This window comes from Salminus brasiliensis, chromosome 2 (genome assembly GCF_030463535.1).
Source record: "Salminus brasiliensis chromosome 2, fSalBra1.hap2, whole genome shotgun sequence".
In the NCBI taxonomy this organism is placed as follows: domain Eukaryota; kingdom Metazoa; phylum Chordata; class Actinopteri; order Characiformes; family Bryconidae; genus Salminus; species Salminus brasiliensis.
Window position 1 is genome coordinate 18,869,556 of NC_132879.1, and position 12,572 is coordinate 18,882,127.

The 12,572-nt window shown below is 41.0% G+C and overlaps 1 protein-coding gene across 2 annotated transcripts in view; it reads right to left on the reverse strand.

The window, feature by feature from the left end:
• The window catches only part of abcc8 (ATP-binding cassette, sub-family C (CFTR/MRP), member 8), a 53,157-nt gene extending 40,992 nt beyond the window's left edge, over positions 1–12,165 (reverse strand). For both annotated transcript variants that reach the window (XM_072669502.1, XM_072669501.1), the window contains exons 1-4: positions 11,780–12,165; positions 4,555–4,717; positions 2,818–2,959; positions 872–993 (exon numbers count right to left, since the gene is read on the reverse strand). In XM_072669502.1, the coding sequence (XP_072525603.1) occupies positions 872–993; positions 2,818–2,959; positions 4,555–4,717; positions 11,780–11,800 (448 nt within the window). In that variant the 5' untranslated portion in view covers positions 11,801–12,165. The remainder of the gene's footprint in view (positions 1–871; positions 994–2,817; positions 2,960–4,554; positions 4,718–11,779) is intronic.
• Between the last annotated feature and the right edge of the window lie 407 nt (positions 12,166–12,572).

Sequence of the window (12,572 nt, forward strand, 5' to 3'; positions counted from 1 at the left end):
AATAACCACAGCAATTCAGCCTCCCTCAGAGGAAATTTCATTTAAATGGTGGAAAAACAATAATGTGCTGAACAGTGGGATGCTGACAACCTTTGCATAAGCAAGGCTAATAAAATTTCTGTCATATTTTCTTTCTTTCTGAGCTCTCCAGATGTTTTAAGTGGTGTATAAAGGTTACATCCAGCATCATGACCTGCGGTACGTAAGCCTAGACTCACTGCACACCAGTGATTTACACAAGGTTGAATATTAACTCAAAGAGATCATTTTTGGTCATTTACACAGATAATAAACAGCACATAGATAGTCCAGCGCAATAAAATGCTGTCTTAAGGTTCTGTAGGTAAAAGCAAATTACAGACTGTAAAACGCCATTCAACCACAGAGCAACCATTAACCTCAAAAACTGCACTGCAGTGTCTTTATGTAACAATTCAATATGCCCTCACTGTTTTTCAGGGATGTTGTAGTTATAGCTTTGCTCTAATGAGTATAATGCTATTAGTGGCTGTGGTTATCATCCCAAGGGCCTCTAGAACACAGAGGCAAGGCAAAGCATTTTATCATTTTGATCTTTAAACTGCTGTTAATATCTCCCCTAATCGTATAAGCCCCAGGTAATGACAGCATTAGACGTACTTATCCTATTTTACGTACAGCAGTGTGAACCGACGCTGACCATATGAACAGCATAAGGCAAGCGCCAACCAGGTTGTTGTAGTGATGATCCCCGTCCAAGTGCTACTAATGAAGTGGTGATTAAAACTAAAACAATGTCACCTACTGAAATCAATATTGTGGATATAAACTAGGAAAATAACACGGTAAAAGAAACAGGACAAGATACAAAATGAACAGGATTAAGACATACCCAACAGCAGCTTGGGGAAGTTGGAGGTTTCTATGTTGTGGTAGTAGATTATAGAGGTGATGGCAGCCATGAAGGCCAGACATGATGGCATGTAGAGATGAAGATGGAGAGACTGTGTGAACCTGTGACAGAGAAAGAAAGAGAAAAACTGAATTACACTCTTCACCACCTGAGTCTTATCTGGTATGATGGTATGTGCTCTTTCATTTACATAAATCAAATTACCATTGTGTCTGTCATATCAATAAAAAATAAATAAATACAAAACATGTACATGACAGATCTCAGCATGGCTCTGGGCCGCGCTGGACACAATGCAATGCTTACCTAGCAATGCCTAGTCAAGTCAGAAATCACAGAGGCAGCACAATAATAGATTTTCAGCTCAATAGAAATGCTCCCATGTGTATAGGCCCACTGATTAGGGTTTCCCACACTGGTCTGATCTTTGCCACTTGAGTGAAAACTGTGAATACTGCTGTAGAGCTTTACCTTGACCAATTTAGCGCTAATGCTTGGGGGCTGGGAGCTTTCAGGGGTTTTTTAAGCCTGAAAGGATAAAACTGTCAGTATTGATAGACTAGATTCCACTCACATATATACTTAGGCTGGCTTTATATGGCATTTTTACTCTATAAATCAATTAAAAGATATAGAGACTGACTTTCATTACAGATCATGTTCCAGATAGTTATAATGATAGATGTAGCTTGCTAGCTGGCTGTGGTGTAATGTTAATTATTAGCCAGTGCTTCTTTAGCTGTACTGCAACAGTACTGCTATCACCAGACACTCGTTTAATAAGTGTGTTTTCACAAACTCCATTGACCACATACAAAATTCTGTTTAGCTCCCCTGGGATGATTTACAGGACGGTGTACAACCTGTTTAGCAAAGAGCATGGTTAATGGTTTAGGTAGTTTACAAGCATGATCAACCTGACCAAGTTAAGCAACCAGTATGACCGAACTTGACCGTGCTAATTAACCAGCATTGCCAAGCTGGCCGACCAGCATGACTAGCATCACCAAGCTGGATGACTAGCATGACCAACAAGACCAAGCTTAGTGATGCTGGTCATGCTGGTCGACCAGCTTTGCCATGGTGGTTGGACAGTTAGTTAACTAGCTTGGTCATGCTTGGTCATACTGGTTGTTTCACTTGGTCAGGCTGATCAAGGCTTGACCAGCAGGACCACTCTGGTCGACCAAAATCAAATGCAACATGCACCATTCTGGTCAAGAGCTGGTTAACCAGCTAGCCTACCAGCACAAGGTATGTTTTCACCTGGATGACCAGCTTTTCAACCACCTTCACCATCAAAGACCAGCTTAGACCATCTGAAAACAGCCATCAGCAAAAGCTGGTATTGAGTTTGAGTTTTTTTCCAGCAGGGATTTTTGGTTGTTGTGGAATAAAACTGGTCATTTGACAAATTAGTTAAAAAGCTAATTTTCTAGTCATTTTGTTGGCTCCAGTATAAACTGTTTTCAGATTTGTGCTCAGCACATTTATAGATTAACAAAGATTCAACCACAAAAACTCGCTTTTAACGTCTTAGATAAAGGATAAAGATATAGTATTTCCTACTGTGAACTCTAGCAGACAAAACTGCACAATTCACTGTCAGAAACCATTACCATCAACCAGAGATACCAATTTGAACTGAAATAAGGGGGAACAATGTACATTTATACATAAATAAATAGAATAAAATAGTTAATCTATATACCTCAATGACAAAGAAATGTGTGATGTGATAATAATAAACCATTCTGCAACCCCTCAAAATGTGCCATCTCCTGTCCTCATACACTGCACCTGTGTCATCACCTTACTTGTAAACATCACCTTTGAATGCAATATTTGAAAAGTAATATACAGTAAGCTGTATGTGTTGCATGTGAACATAAAAACTGTGGTTTGTGCAACTGAATAAAACCTACCCATCGGACACAATGCCCTCAGCAATCTCACACACCAGCACAAAGAGGAGGATGAAGGTTAGAATCCAACGTAAGTGGTGTCCAGGAAAGTGCAGCCAGGTGCTGTGATGAATGTGAACTTTGGAGCTCTGGCTACCCCAACCTGGAAGCAGATATACAGGACAAAATCACACAATTCCTATCCAGATGCTGACTATTGACATTTTTTGTCTCACAACTATTAAAAATGTAGTTCTCATTTTCAAACATTTCAGAAGGATGGAAACCTACATTGGTAAGTTGCATTTTGTGTAGATGAATTGCTGCTTTTGAGCATGCACATGCCAATCTTATGCAAAACCTGCAGCACAACATCTGCCCCAATGACACCCCAGAAGAAGAAAGCCCCTCCGCTCATGCAATTTCGGCTGCTGTCCAGCTTGATGATGCCTTACTCTGAAGCCAAATCCACTTTCCTGCCGATTACATTATGCTAATAGAGGAGGAGCAATCCCCAGGTGAAGGGGTGAGTGTAATCCTGGAGAGGATGATTTACCGCCTCCAGCTCCACACTCCTCATCCATCTGTGTAGTCTAAACGCCTCTCACACTTGTGGGCTAAGACATACAGGCTCCAAGAACCTCCTCTCTTATCTCAATAACAATCAAAGCGATAAATAACTTGTATAGAGCACGCTCGTAATGCATGGTTACAGAGAAGGTGGAGGTGAAGGTTTATTAGCTTTTCTGATTATTTATGAAGACATGGAAGCAATATTGATGCATACTGCTGTGATCAAGAGGCTTTTTATTTATTTATAATTTTAACACCTACATAAAGCCACTCAGTGATGGCTGTAGCTCATGTTCTCTAAATCCCACCGTAAAGGTCATGTTTGTTTGCTGTGCTTTCAGAATGTATTATCAACCCCTCGGGTGCCTCGGTTAGGTCTCGTTTCTATAAAATAACACACACTCTTTTCTTTAGTCCGAGTAGGTCTAAATTCAGAAAAAAACATTTACGTGGCATGTCCCACGCTAATGTACCATCAACGACACATTGAAAATTCTTGGCTCTTAGATTTTCTCACAGCTTGAACGTATTGCGGTAATGTACTTTTTACATTATGCACTGGTTCTTTATCCATTAAACTACAAATTCTATGCATCTTATTTACAATACTTCTCTTAGTTTGGGATCTGTAGTTGGAGATCCAGACTAATCAACAAAGGGTCGATGTGGCTGCAGGTTATTATTCTACAAACTGGAACACTCCTTACTGCATGTGTTTAATCAGGTGGTCTCTCAGTCTTTAAATAGTTGGCTTATTGAATTGATACCCGGCACCCACACTGGGGTGAGCCACATGAAAAAGACTGGCTAGGGTTCTATGGAATTGCTCTGTTTTTGGAAACCTTTTTTATTTTTAAGTAAAACAGTTCCAGTTCCAGTCTTAGTCATTTTATTGCTGTGCTTGCTCTAACACTGCCACATCTGCCCACTACTGATTAATCAATTAGCTTCAGTTGGATCAATTGTGTTAAATAAGAGAAAACACCAAAATATGCAGAACATGAGTGTCCAGGAGCAAAGTGAGGAACCACATTACTGAAGCGAGCTTATGCTGATCAATAAATAAGCAAATACAGTAAGATGTTCTCCCACCAGTGAAAGCATCACTGAGGCTTTTCCGAGTGATGACACAACATAGCATGCTGCCACGTGCATCTTGGCACTCAGCCTGTCCCAGACACTCACCAATGAAGAGGATGGGGAAGGTGATGAAGAGCAGGAAGACGTGGGGAACCACAGTGAGGGCGTCTAGGAAACATCCGTTGTTGAGAACGCCACGGTCCACGTTGTAGGCAGCCGAGTTGTTCTCGTTGCCGCAGAAGGACAAGGACATGGTGGAGCCCGGGCTCTACAGGAGCAGTGGAGGAGAAAGAGGGAGCGGGGGGGGAGGAGGAGAGAATTAAGGAGACTGGCTGAAAGAGAGGTCGTCAGGGCATAGCAGAGTTACATCCTTGCTGCAGGTGGAGAGCAGGAGACTGGGAAGAGTCAGCGGCTGCTCCAGTCCCGCTCCAGTTCTTGCTGGGTGAGCAGCTGCTGTTTGCTAAGTGGAGAAGACGAGAAATGCCTGCATCGGGTTCCACTGGCACCGGAGCAGCAGCTCAAAGACATCCTTTTAATAACCTCTTCAGCTCAGTGCCAAAAAAAGGGAAGCATCTCCGCTCTGAAAAAGACCACACACACACACTCACATGCGGACAAACACGCATGCAGAGGAGGACAGCGGCTGGGAAGACACTGCAGTCTCTGCTCCTGTGAATGAGCGCTCAACGCTGACCTTGTGAGAGGATGTCGATGCATATCTGTGCCTCAGAGTGTGCGTGTGCATCTGTGTGTGTGTTCGTATGACAGGGAGGAATAGTGTGGGAGAAAGAGTGAGCGAGCGAGAGAAAGAGAGAGAGAAGGAGAGTGGGGGAGGGAGTGGAGACATGCAGCAGCAGCTTCAGAAAGCCTTACACGTCATGCAGAGGTACGTGTCTGGCATGATAAATCACACATGACTGTCGATTTGAACGGAAAACCTTCAGAAAAACGCGCTGCCAGGCTTTTCTGCAAATGAAAGCAAGCAGTATGTAAATCCTCCAGGATGGCAGAAGCACAAAATAGCAGTGTAACTAGGACACAGAGAAGGCAGCAGAGAGGGAGATCAAAACCACCAACAAAAAGAGCTTTACTGTAATCCAACATAAAGAGATATGTATTTTGAATATCTTATTCACAAACTACACTTATGGACATTAATGCACAACTTGTGCATTGTCTACTTAAGATTTTGCTTTTGTCATTTAGTATCTCTCAATCAGCTCCCAATCAAATAGCTAACACCTGACCAATCCTAATTTTCTATCCATTTCTACGGTCTATGTGTGGGCTGGTTACCTGATCCATGCAGAAATCAGAAACCAGGCATTTACAGCCCCCCTCTCGTCCTTTCTGTTACTTCCTGTCCCGCACTCAAATACCACCCCATCATTGACGTGGGAACCTAGCTTACATGTGCGCACACACATATCCTGACAAGAAGCAGCATAAGGCAGGTCTATAACTCATAAACACATGGGGTCAGCTGGAATAAAATGTCTCAAATTGCGCACAAACAAACATGCATGTACAATGTCAGGATTTAGGGATATATACATACACCCAATGGGCTGATTTCACAAACAGGGATTAAGCCTAATCCTGAACTACAAAGCATTTTTCATTTTTTCCATTAAAAAGAAAACATAGTCCATAACTAGGCTTCATGTTTGTCCACTAAAACTAGACCATATGTATTAGATATACGAAACTACTGTTGTACACTCTTCTAATCACTGATTTCCAAAATTAGGACAGGCTTTTGAAATGTTTAATCTAGTCTAATCCGACCATAAACCCTCTGTAGGTACTACTGTATCTCATTTTACAAAGCACTAACCCCCTACAACAATGATCAATTGTCCAGGCCTAACTCAAACACAGGCATTCAGAACCTCTTATCAACGTAATCTTGCCCATGTTGATTATTTTTTTATTTTTTCTGTTTATACTTTCCACACTGTATATGTTCATGTACTGTCCCTTTAAAAACATACTACAACATATGTAATCACTTGACTCTGCCCTGTCCAGTCTGCAATGTGAAAGCAACATAAGGGACACTTCAAACTGTTAACTGAGCAACTCACGCAGCGTATGCAATTGTTCATTACTTGTAATTGAGGAAAAATGTTCAATTAATCGTGATATTGTTTGAGGTCATATTGACCAACACTACTCAAACATATGGGTTTTGCAAAAAAACACTTTAGTCAGGGTTTAATTTTTAGATTGTCTAAAATTTTGCTAAGCATTCATACAATTTGCCCTGCAAATGACCGAGAAGAACCACGCATCCATACATACACAGAGTGAATTGTGTTTGGAGAGACCAAATAAGTCTCCAAAAAATCTGATAAAAAGAGATGTGATTGGGCCTAGTGTAAAAACATCTCAGTTTAAACCTATTAATAGAAGAACACAGGCTATAAATAGACATAAACTGCTGGAATTGAATCAGTAATGTGATGCCGTCTACAAATTCTATAACCACTTTAACCCACAGAATATACAGGGCAGTAACTAAATAGTGACATACAGTCAGGTCCCTAAGCGCAGTTTTTGTAGTTTTGCCTGATTGATGTGTCAGATTTAATTAAATGGATTTAAAAATAAATGTAATATATTTGTTTAAAAATAAAGTTGCATCGACTGTTTAAGAATTATAGTCATTTTCTACATAATCCATCCATTTTTAGCAGGCTCAAGAGTCCCTGGAGAAACTAACATAACTATAAATATAAGGATAAAGTTCAACACTTGAATGCAAATCTATTGCAATCAATGCCTGAAGTATGGATTCACATCATCCATACGTTTTGTTTGCCAGGTCTTCAGCTGCCTTCAATTTCTGCTTTAGTTTTGTCCTCAGATAGTAAAAGCTATTTAAGAAACTTCCATTTTTCTGCCTTTAGAACCTAGAAATTTCTAGGCAGAAAGTATAGGCATAATGCCACTTCTGTCAGCAGCCAGCAGTGTTTATCAATAAACACCAGTGACTCAGTTACATTGGTAGCCATACATGCCCATTCCATAACAGTACACCCACCATGTTTGACAGGAGATATTCCCTCTCCCTACTCCCTACTGGTTTAATTTGTCCAAAAAATCTTGTTCCAGGCCTGTCTTGTTTTAGATGTTTAGTCTAATCCGATATTTCTTGAAATAAACCCACTGTATTTAAATTCATGAAGATTTCTCTGGATTTTAGTGTTGACAATGAAGACCCTACAGCTTTGAGAGTGTTCTTGGCTTAACTACATGTTGTGAAAGTTTTTTTTTCACTGTGGAAACAACTCTGCGTTTATCTACTGTAGTTGTCTTCCAAGGTCATGCTGAGCTCGCTAGTGCATTCATTCTTTCAAAGCCATTACCAACCTGGCAACTCTTAAAGCCTCTCTTATCTCTCTGATAGGTTTGTTTTGTTGTTTTCAGCCTAGTGATGGTCTCCTTCATTTGCATCGACACCTGTTTGAAGTGCATGTTGAGAGTTCCCATGAACATCTACCAAATGCAAATTTAACACTTGGAATCAACTCTAGACCTTTCATCTCCTTAATTTGTCATGAAATGATGAGGGAACAGACTACATTATTTGTAGGGTCACTGCTTTACTACAGGGTGAAGCACCATCCACTGAGTTTGAAGGTATTTTATGGGATCAGAACAGTTGCTTGTGAACACTCAAGAATTCATCCAGCTTCTGATGTTTATCATCTTATCATCCGTTAATTTGGTATAACAAGCAATTTCAGGGTTGACAGTATTCTTTGATTAGTCACTATTCTGTTTTTTTGTACTCTGTCAGTTTTGCTACTGCTAAGCTCAACAGCTTGATATTGCTCTTAAACAGTAACTGCAAAGTTGACACTGCATCTACAGCTTTGGCTAATTCTCTGATTTATTCTCATTGTATTGATTGCCATCTCTACTGGTATTTACACTTGTTTGGTCCTCATGTTGAGAGACAACTACATGGCACCAAACTCAAATGTCAATTCCTGACCTTTTACTAGTTCTCCTGAGCAAAAACTAATGAGGCAATTACAAACAACTAGCCAAGGAAACTCATCGGTTCAATTGACATGTCTATGCTTACCCCCAAACGAGTTCTTTCATAGCTACTGTTGCCACATTGCAACTATAGAGTTGTACAATATAAAGTCAAGGTTAACTACACAAATAACACACAAACACAATTACCCCATTATTTTGAATTCCTGGGAACTAAATTTAATTAGTTGGACTAGATTTAACTAAATTCAACCAGTGCAGCTAGCTTGAGTGTTTCCCAGCATTATTAGTGCATGTGGTAATTTCTGTAGATTAGCTCTTATATTTCATCAGCTCTGTTAAAAGAAAAAAAATGTATTCTATTTAACATTTCTTATACTAAAGCCAAAGCCCAGATGCATTTGATACATTTTTGTTGTTTTAACCATGAATGTGTCAGATTATTCAATTTAGACTGTAGAACTGCATTAACTGTATGCATGTGGTTACTAACAACGGTGTTCAAGCCTAAAGGCATTATAAGCCTCACACTTAATTTACCTTAATTAAAACCTTATTAATCATCCTCAATAGCTGCTTTCACTAGTTAACGTGGAGAACACACAGGCCCTAAACTGTACAGCTGGGCTGCATTTACTTAAAGAACAATTCTGCAATCAATACATAGGGGTCCATGCCAACTCTTGCCTTAATTATTTTAAGTAAGCTTAACACTTTATTGCTAATGGTTGTAACTAATAGGGAATAGTTCAAATATACAGTTAAACAAATGTAAAACGATCCTCACAAACAGCTAACAAAAGGTTAAGTTGATACGGTCACGTTTATTTTAATTAAGCACCATAATGCAGTGTGTAACCTTGTGTTACCTTAACATGACTGAACAAAACTGATACTTCATTTTGCACAGCTAATCAAACCTACACTGCAAAAACACATTGCTTGATTCAAATGTGCTCATGGGTATCACATGAATGAATATGAAATATGGATAAAATTATGAGAACATTTCAAATTTTGCTGATGCACACCACTTCCCCACGTTTTATTACAATTGCAAGCAGGTTTTTAAACAATTGTAAAAAGTCTGAATGTAAAATATCATATGAACACAAGTGTGCACACCCTTTGATATGACACCCAAAAGTGAGCTGAGGTGCATTTTGTTTCCACTGATGATGTTTGAGATGCTAAATTGGAGTCCACCTGTGGTAAATACCATTGATTGGGCGTGACTGGGGATTGCCAACACCTGCCTATAAGCTGTAAAGTCCCACAGCTGACCCTGCTGGTCAGAGCAAACTCCAAACCATGGGGTCAAAGGATATATCTGCAGACCTCAGAAACAGGATTGTGTCAAGGCATTATACATTTGGAACCACCAAAAATCTTCCTAGATCTGGCCGCCCGGCCAAACTTAATGATTGGGGAAGACAGGCCTCAGCCAGGGAGGTGAGAGCGGGAACCAGAGGGTCACTCCGACAGAGCTCATGTGTAATCTTGTGAAGATGGGAGAACCTTGCAGATGATCAACTATCCAGGCAGCACTTCACAAATCACACCTATATTAGTAAAAGGTACATGACAGCCTGCCTGAGAGGACTCTCAAACCATGAAAAACAAGATTCTCTGGTCTGATGAAACCAAAATTGAACTTTGACCCGAATACCAATCATCGTGCTTGGAGGAAACCAGGCACAGGCATAGCAAAGATGAATGCAGCTAAGGACACAGACATCCTTGAAGAAAACCTCCTCCTGAGTGCTCTAGATCTCAGACTGGGGCGAAGGTTTTACCTTGACATCACACTGACCTGAAGCACACAGCCAAGAGAACAAAGGAGTGGCTACAGAGAAAGTGTGTGAATTATCCTGAGTGGCCCAGCCAGAGCCCAGACCTGAATCCAACTGAACATCGTTAGAAGGAGCTGAAAATGGCTGTGTACTGACACTCCCCTTCCAACCTGTCAGAGCTTGCAAGGCTATGCCAAGGGGAATGGACAAAAATGTCCAGAAACAAGTGTCCAGAAAGAAGCTAGTAGAAGAATAGGTAGAGATATGTAACACCTAAATAACCTATTTTTGTCAGTAAAATATATTTGCATATTTTCCCTTTGTAATTATTACAATTGTGTGTAAATGTTTGAGGCCAAAAAAAAATAGACCTTAGTCTGTTGTAGAATAAGTCATAATAAAAATGAATAAAGTAATAATGTGAAAATGAAAAGGATGTTGACTGTAGTTTGTTTGTGTGAAACTGGTGTACACATTTAAGTCAACTGTACACTGGAAAAAATAGCATTTTAATTTATGATTCATTCAACCCCCCCCCCCCCCCCCCCCCTTTGTTCCTTTGCATTTCAAAGTGCATTTTGTTATCAGGGTAGACAGGTTTGAATGGACACTGATACATTTGTCATCAACACTATACATGTAAATCACACCGTAAATACATCAGTAGTAACAGATTCTTATAAACCACTATTCAGATCCTCTCCCCTGCTGAATACAGTGATTAAGTATATATTATGTATAAATGCTAAATAAGTATAATTATTCAAAGTAAAAATGCCATCTCAGTTCACATCATCATTTTTTTCTGTCAATTAAAGCCTCATCTGTACTGGAGTACAGTTTTGGTTCCCTAAAGTCAGGAGAACTTAACTGCCTCATGTCAAACCCAATGTACTGGAGTGCAGAACCTAAAGAGCAACATCAACACATCATGTGTCTTTTCATCGTGTCACAGCTCTAAATCAGCTCGCTTAGACAGTGATGCTCCCCTGTGTCCCTGTGCGAGGTGAATGAGGTCCTCTATAGGGTCCCAGCTGGAGCACCACTGGACTGCACAGGGATCTACAGGTCAGGGGTGAAGGCTGACCATGCGTCATTAATAAACACTGAGAGCAGCTGGAGCCTCCTTGAGCTGTGACAGTGCCCCTTATTTCTACTCTTTTACTCTTCTCAGACTACTTTACACACAACTTGTAATGGACATGTGGTCAGGGGTCAGGGCAGTGTTCAGAGGCAGAGAGACTGATCAGCTATTTGCCCTCGTGGCAGTGCCTTTACCCCCTGCCTCCAGCCGATTAAAGCATGTAAAAGACTCGTTCTCGTTTGGAGGGGCACGATGCCATCTTAGAGGGTGAACGTTAAGACTGTAACACCAATAAATCTGGTGTAAAACAAACACTGTTGGGTCGGAAATCAACACTGACATTCTCCATTTGCCTCATTAAGATCAGCCTACGTGGTTCATAACTCCATCATAAATGGCGTCAGCATTGTCTCCTGTTTTAACAAAAGAAGAGCGTGCATACCGGTTTGTAGCGTGGGACCATCTTCACGCCACACAAAGCCCCCTTCCTCCCGGTACGGATCTCAGGTGAGTGACCCAGCAGAGCCGAGACGGGGGTGTAGGACCTTCAGCGCGGAGCAGCGCCTCAGAGCGCCTCGCTGGACTACATGCTTTCAGCTCGATGCCAGTGATGAACTGCTGCTGCACACTCTTCCAGGAAACGGGCTGAACACAGGCACTTGTGGCACACGGTCACGTTACGCGCTGAACGGAACTAGCCATGGTGCTGAAACGAGGTGAGGACATACCCTCCCAGAAATCGGACAGGTTGAGGCGGAGAGGTTCGAGAACCCAGCAACCCAGCAGCCATGTCACGTACACATGTAGGATACGGTGGCAGCCTGTTGTGTGGAGCCAACCACATATGAAACTGAACCACACGTCAATTGCTGGTCATAGCCCTCCAGTTACACAACAGTTACAGCAGATGACTTATTTGACGAGGGTGCTATTGGTCTGTTTGTCCATTTTCTTGAATACATTTATTTGATATTTGCATATATGCTCAAATACACTACACCTAGTCAACATTAATGAAATCATAAATGAAATACCATTAATATCCACTACATCCTGAATACAAGAGATTTTCTTAAACGCTGAAACACCTAGGAATCAATCTAGTCTAATATGTTAGGGCATAAAGTGAGAAATAGCTCTCAGAAGGACAGAAAGAGGCTAGACATGAACAACAAAAAAACTGCCCTCTGAATGTCAGCAAGTGAGCTCAATGCCCTGAAGCCTGCTACTGCCCC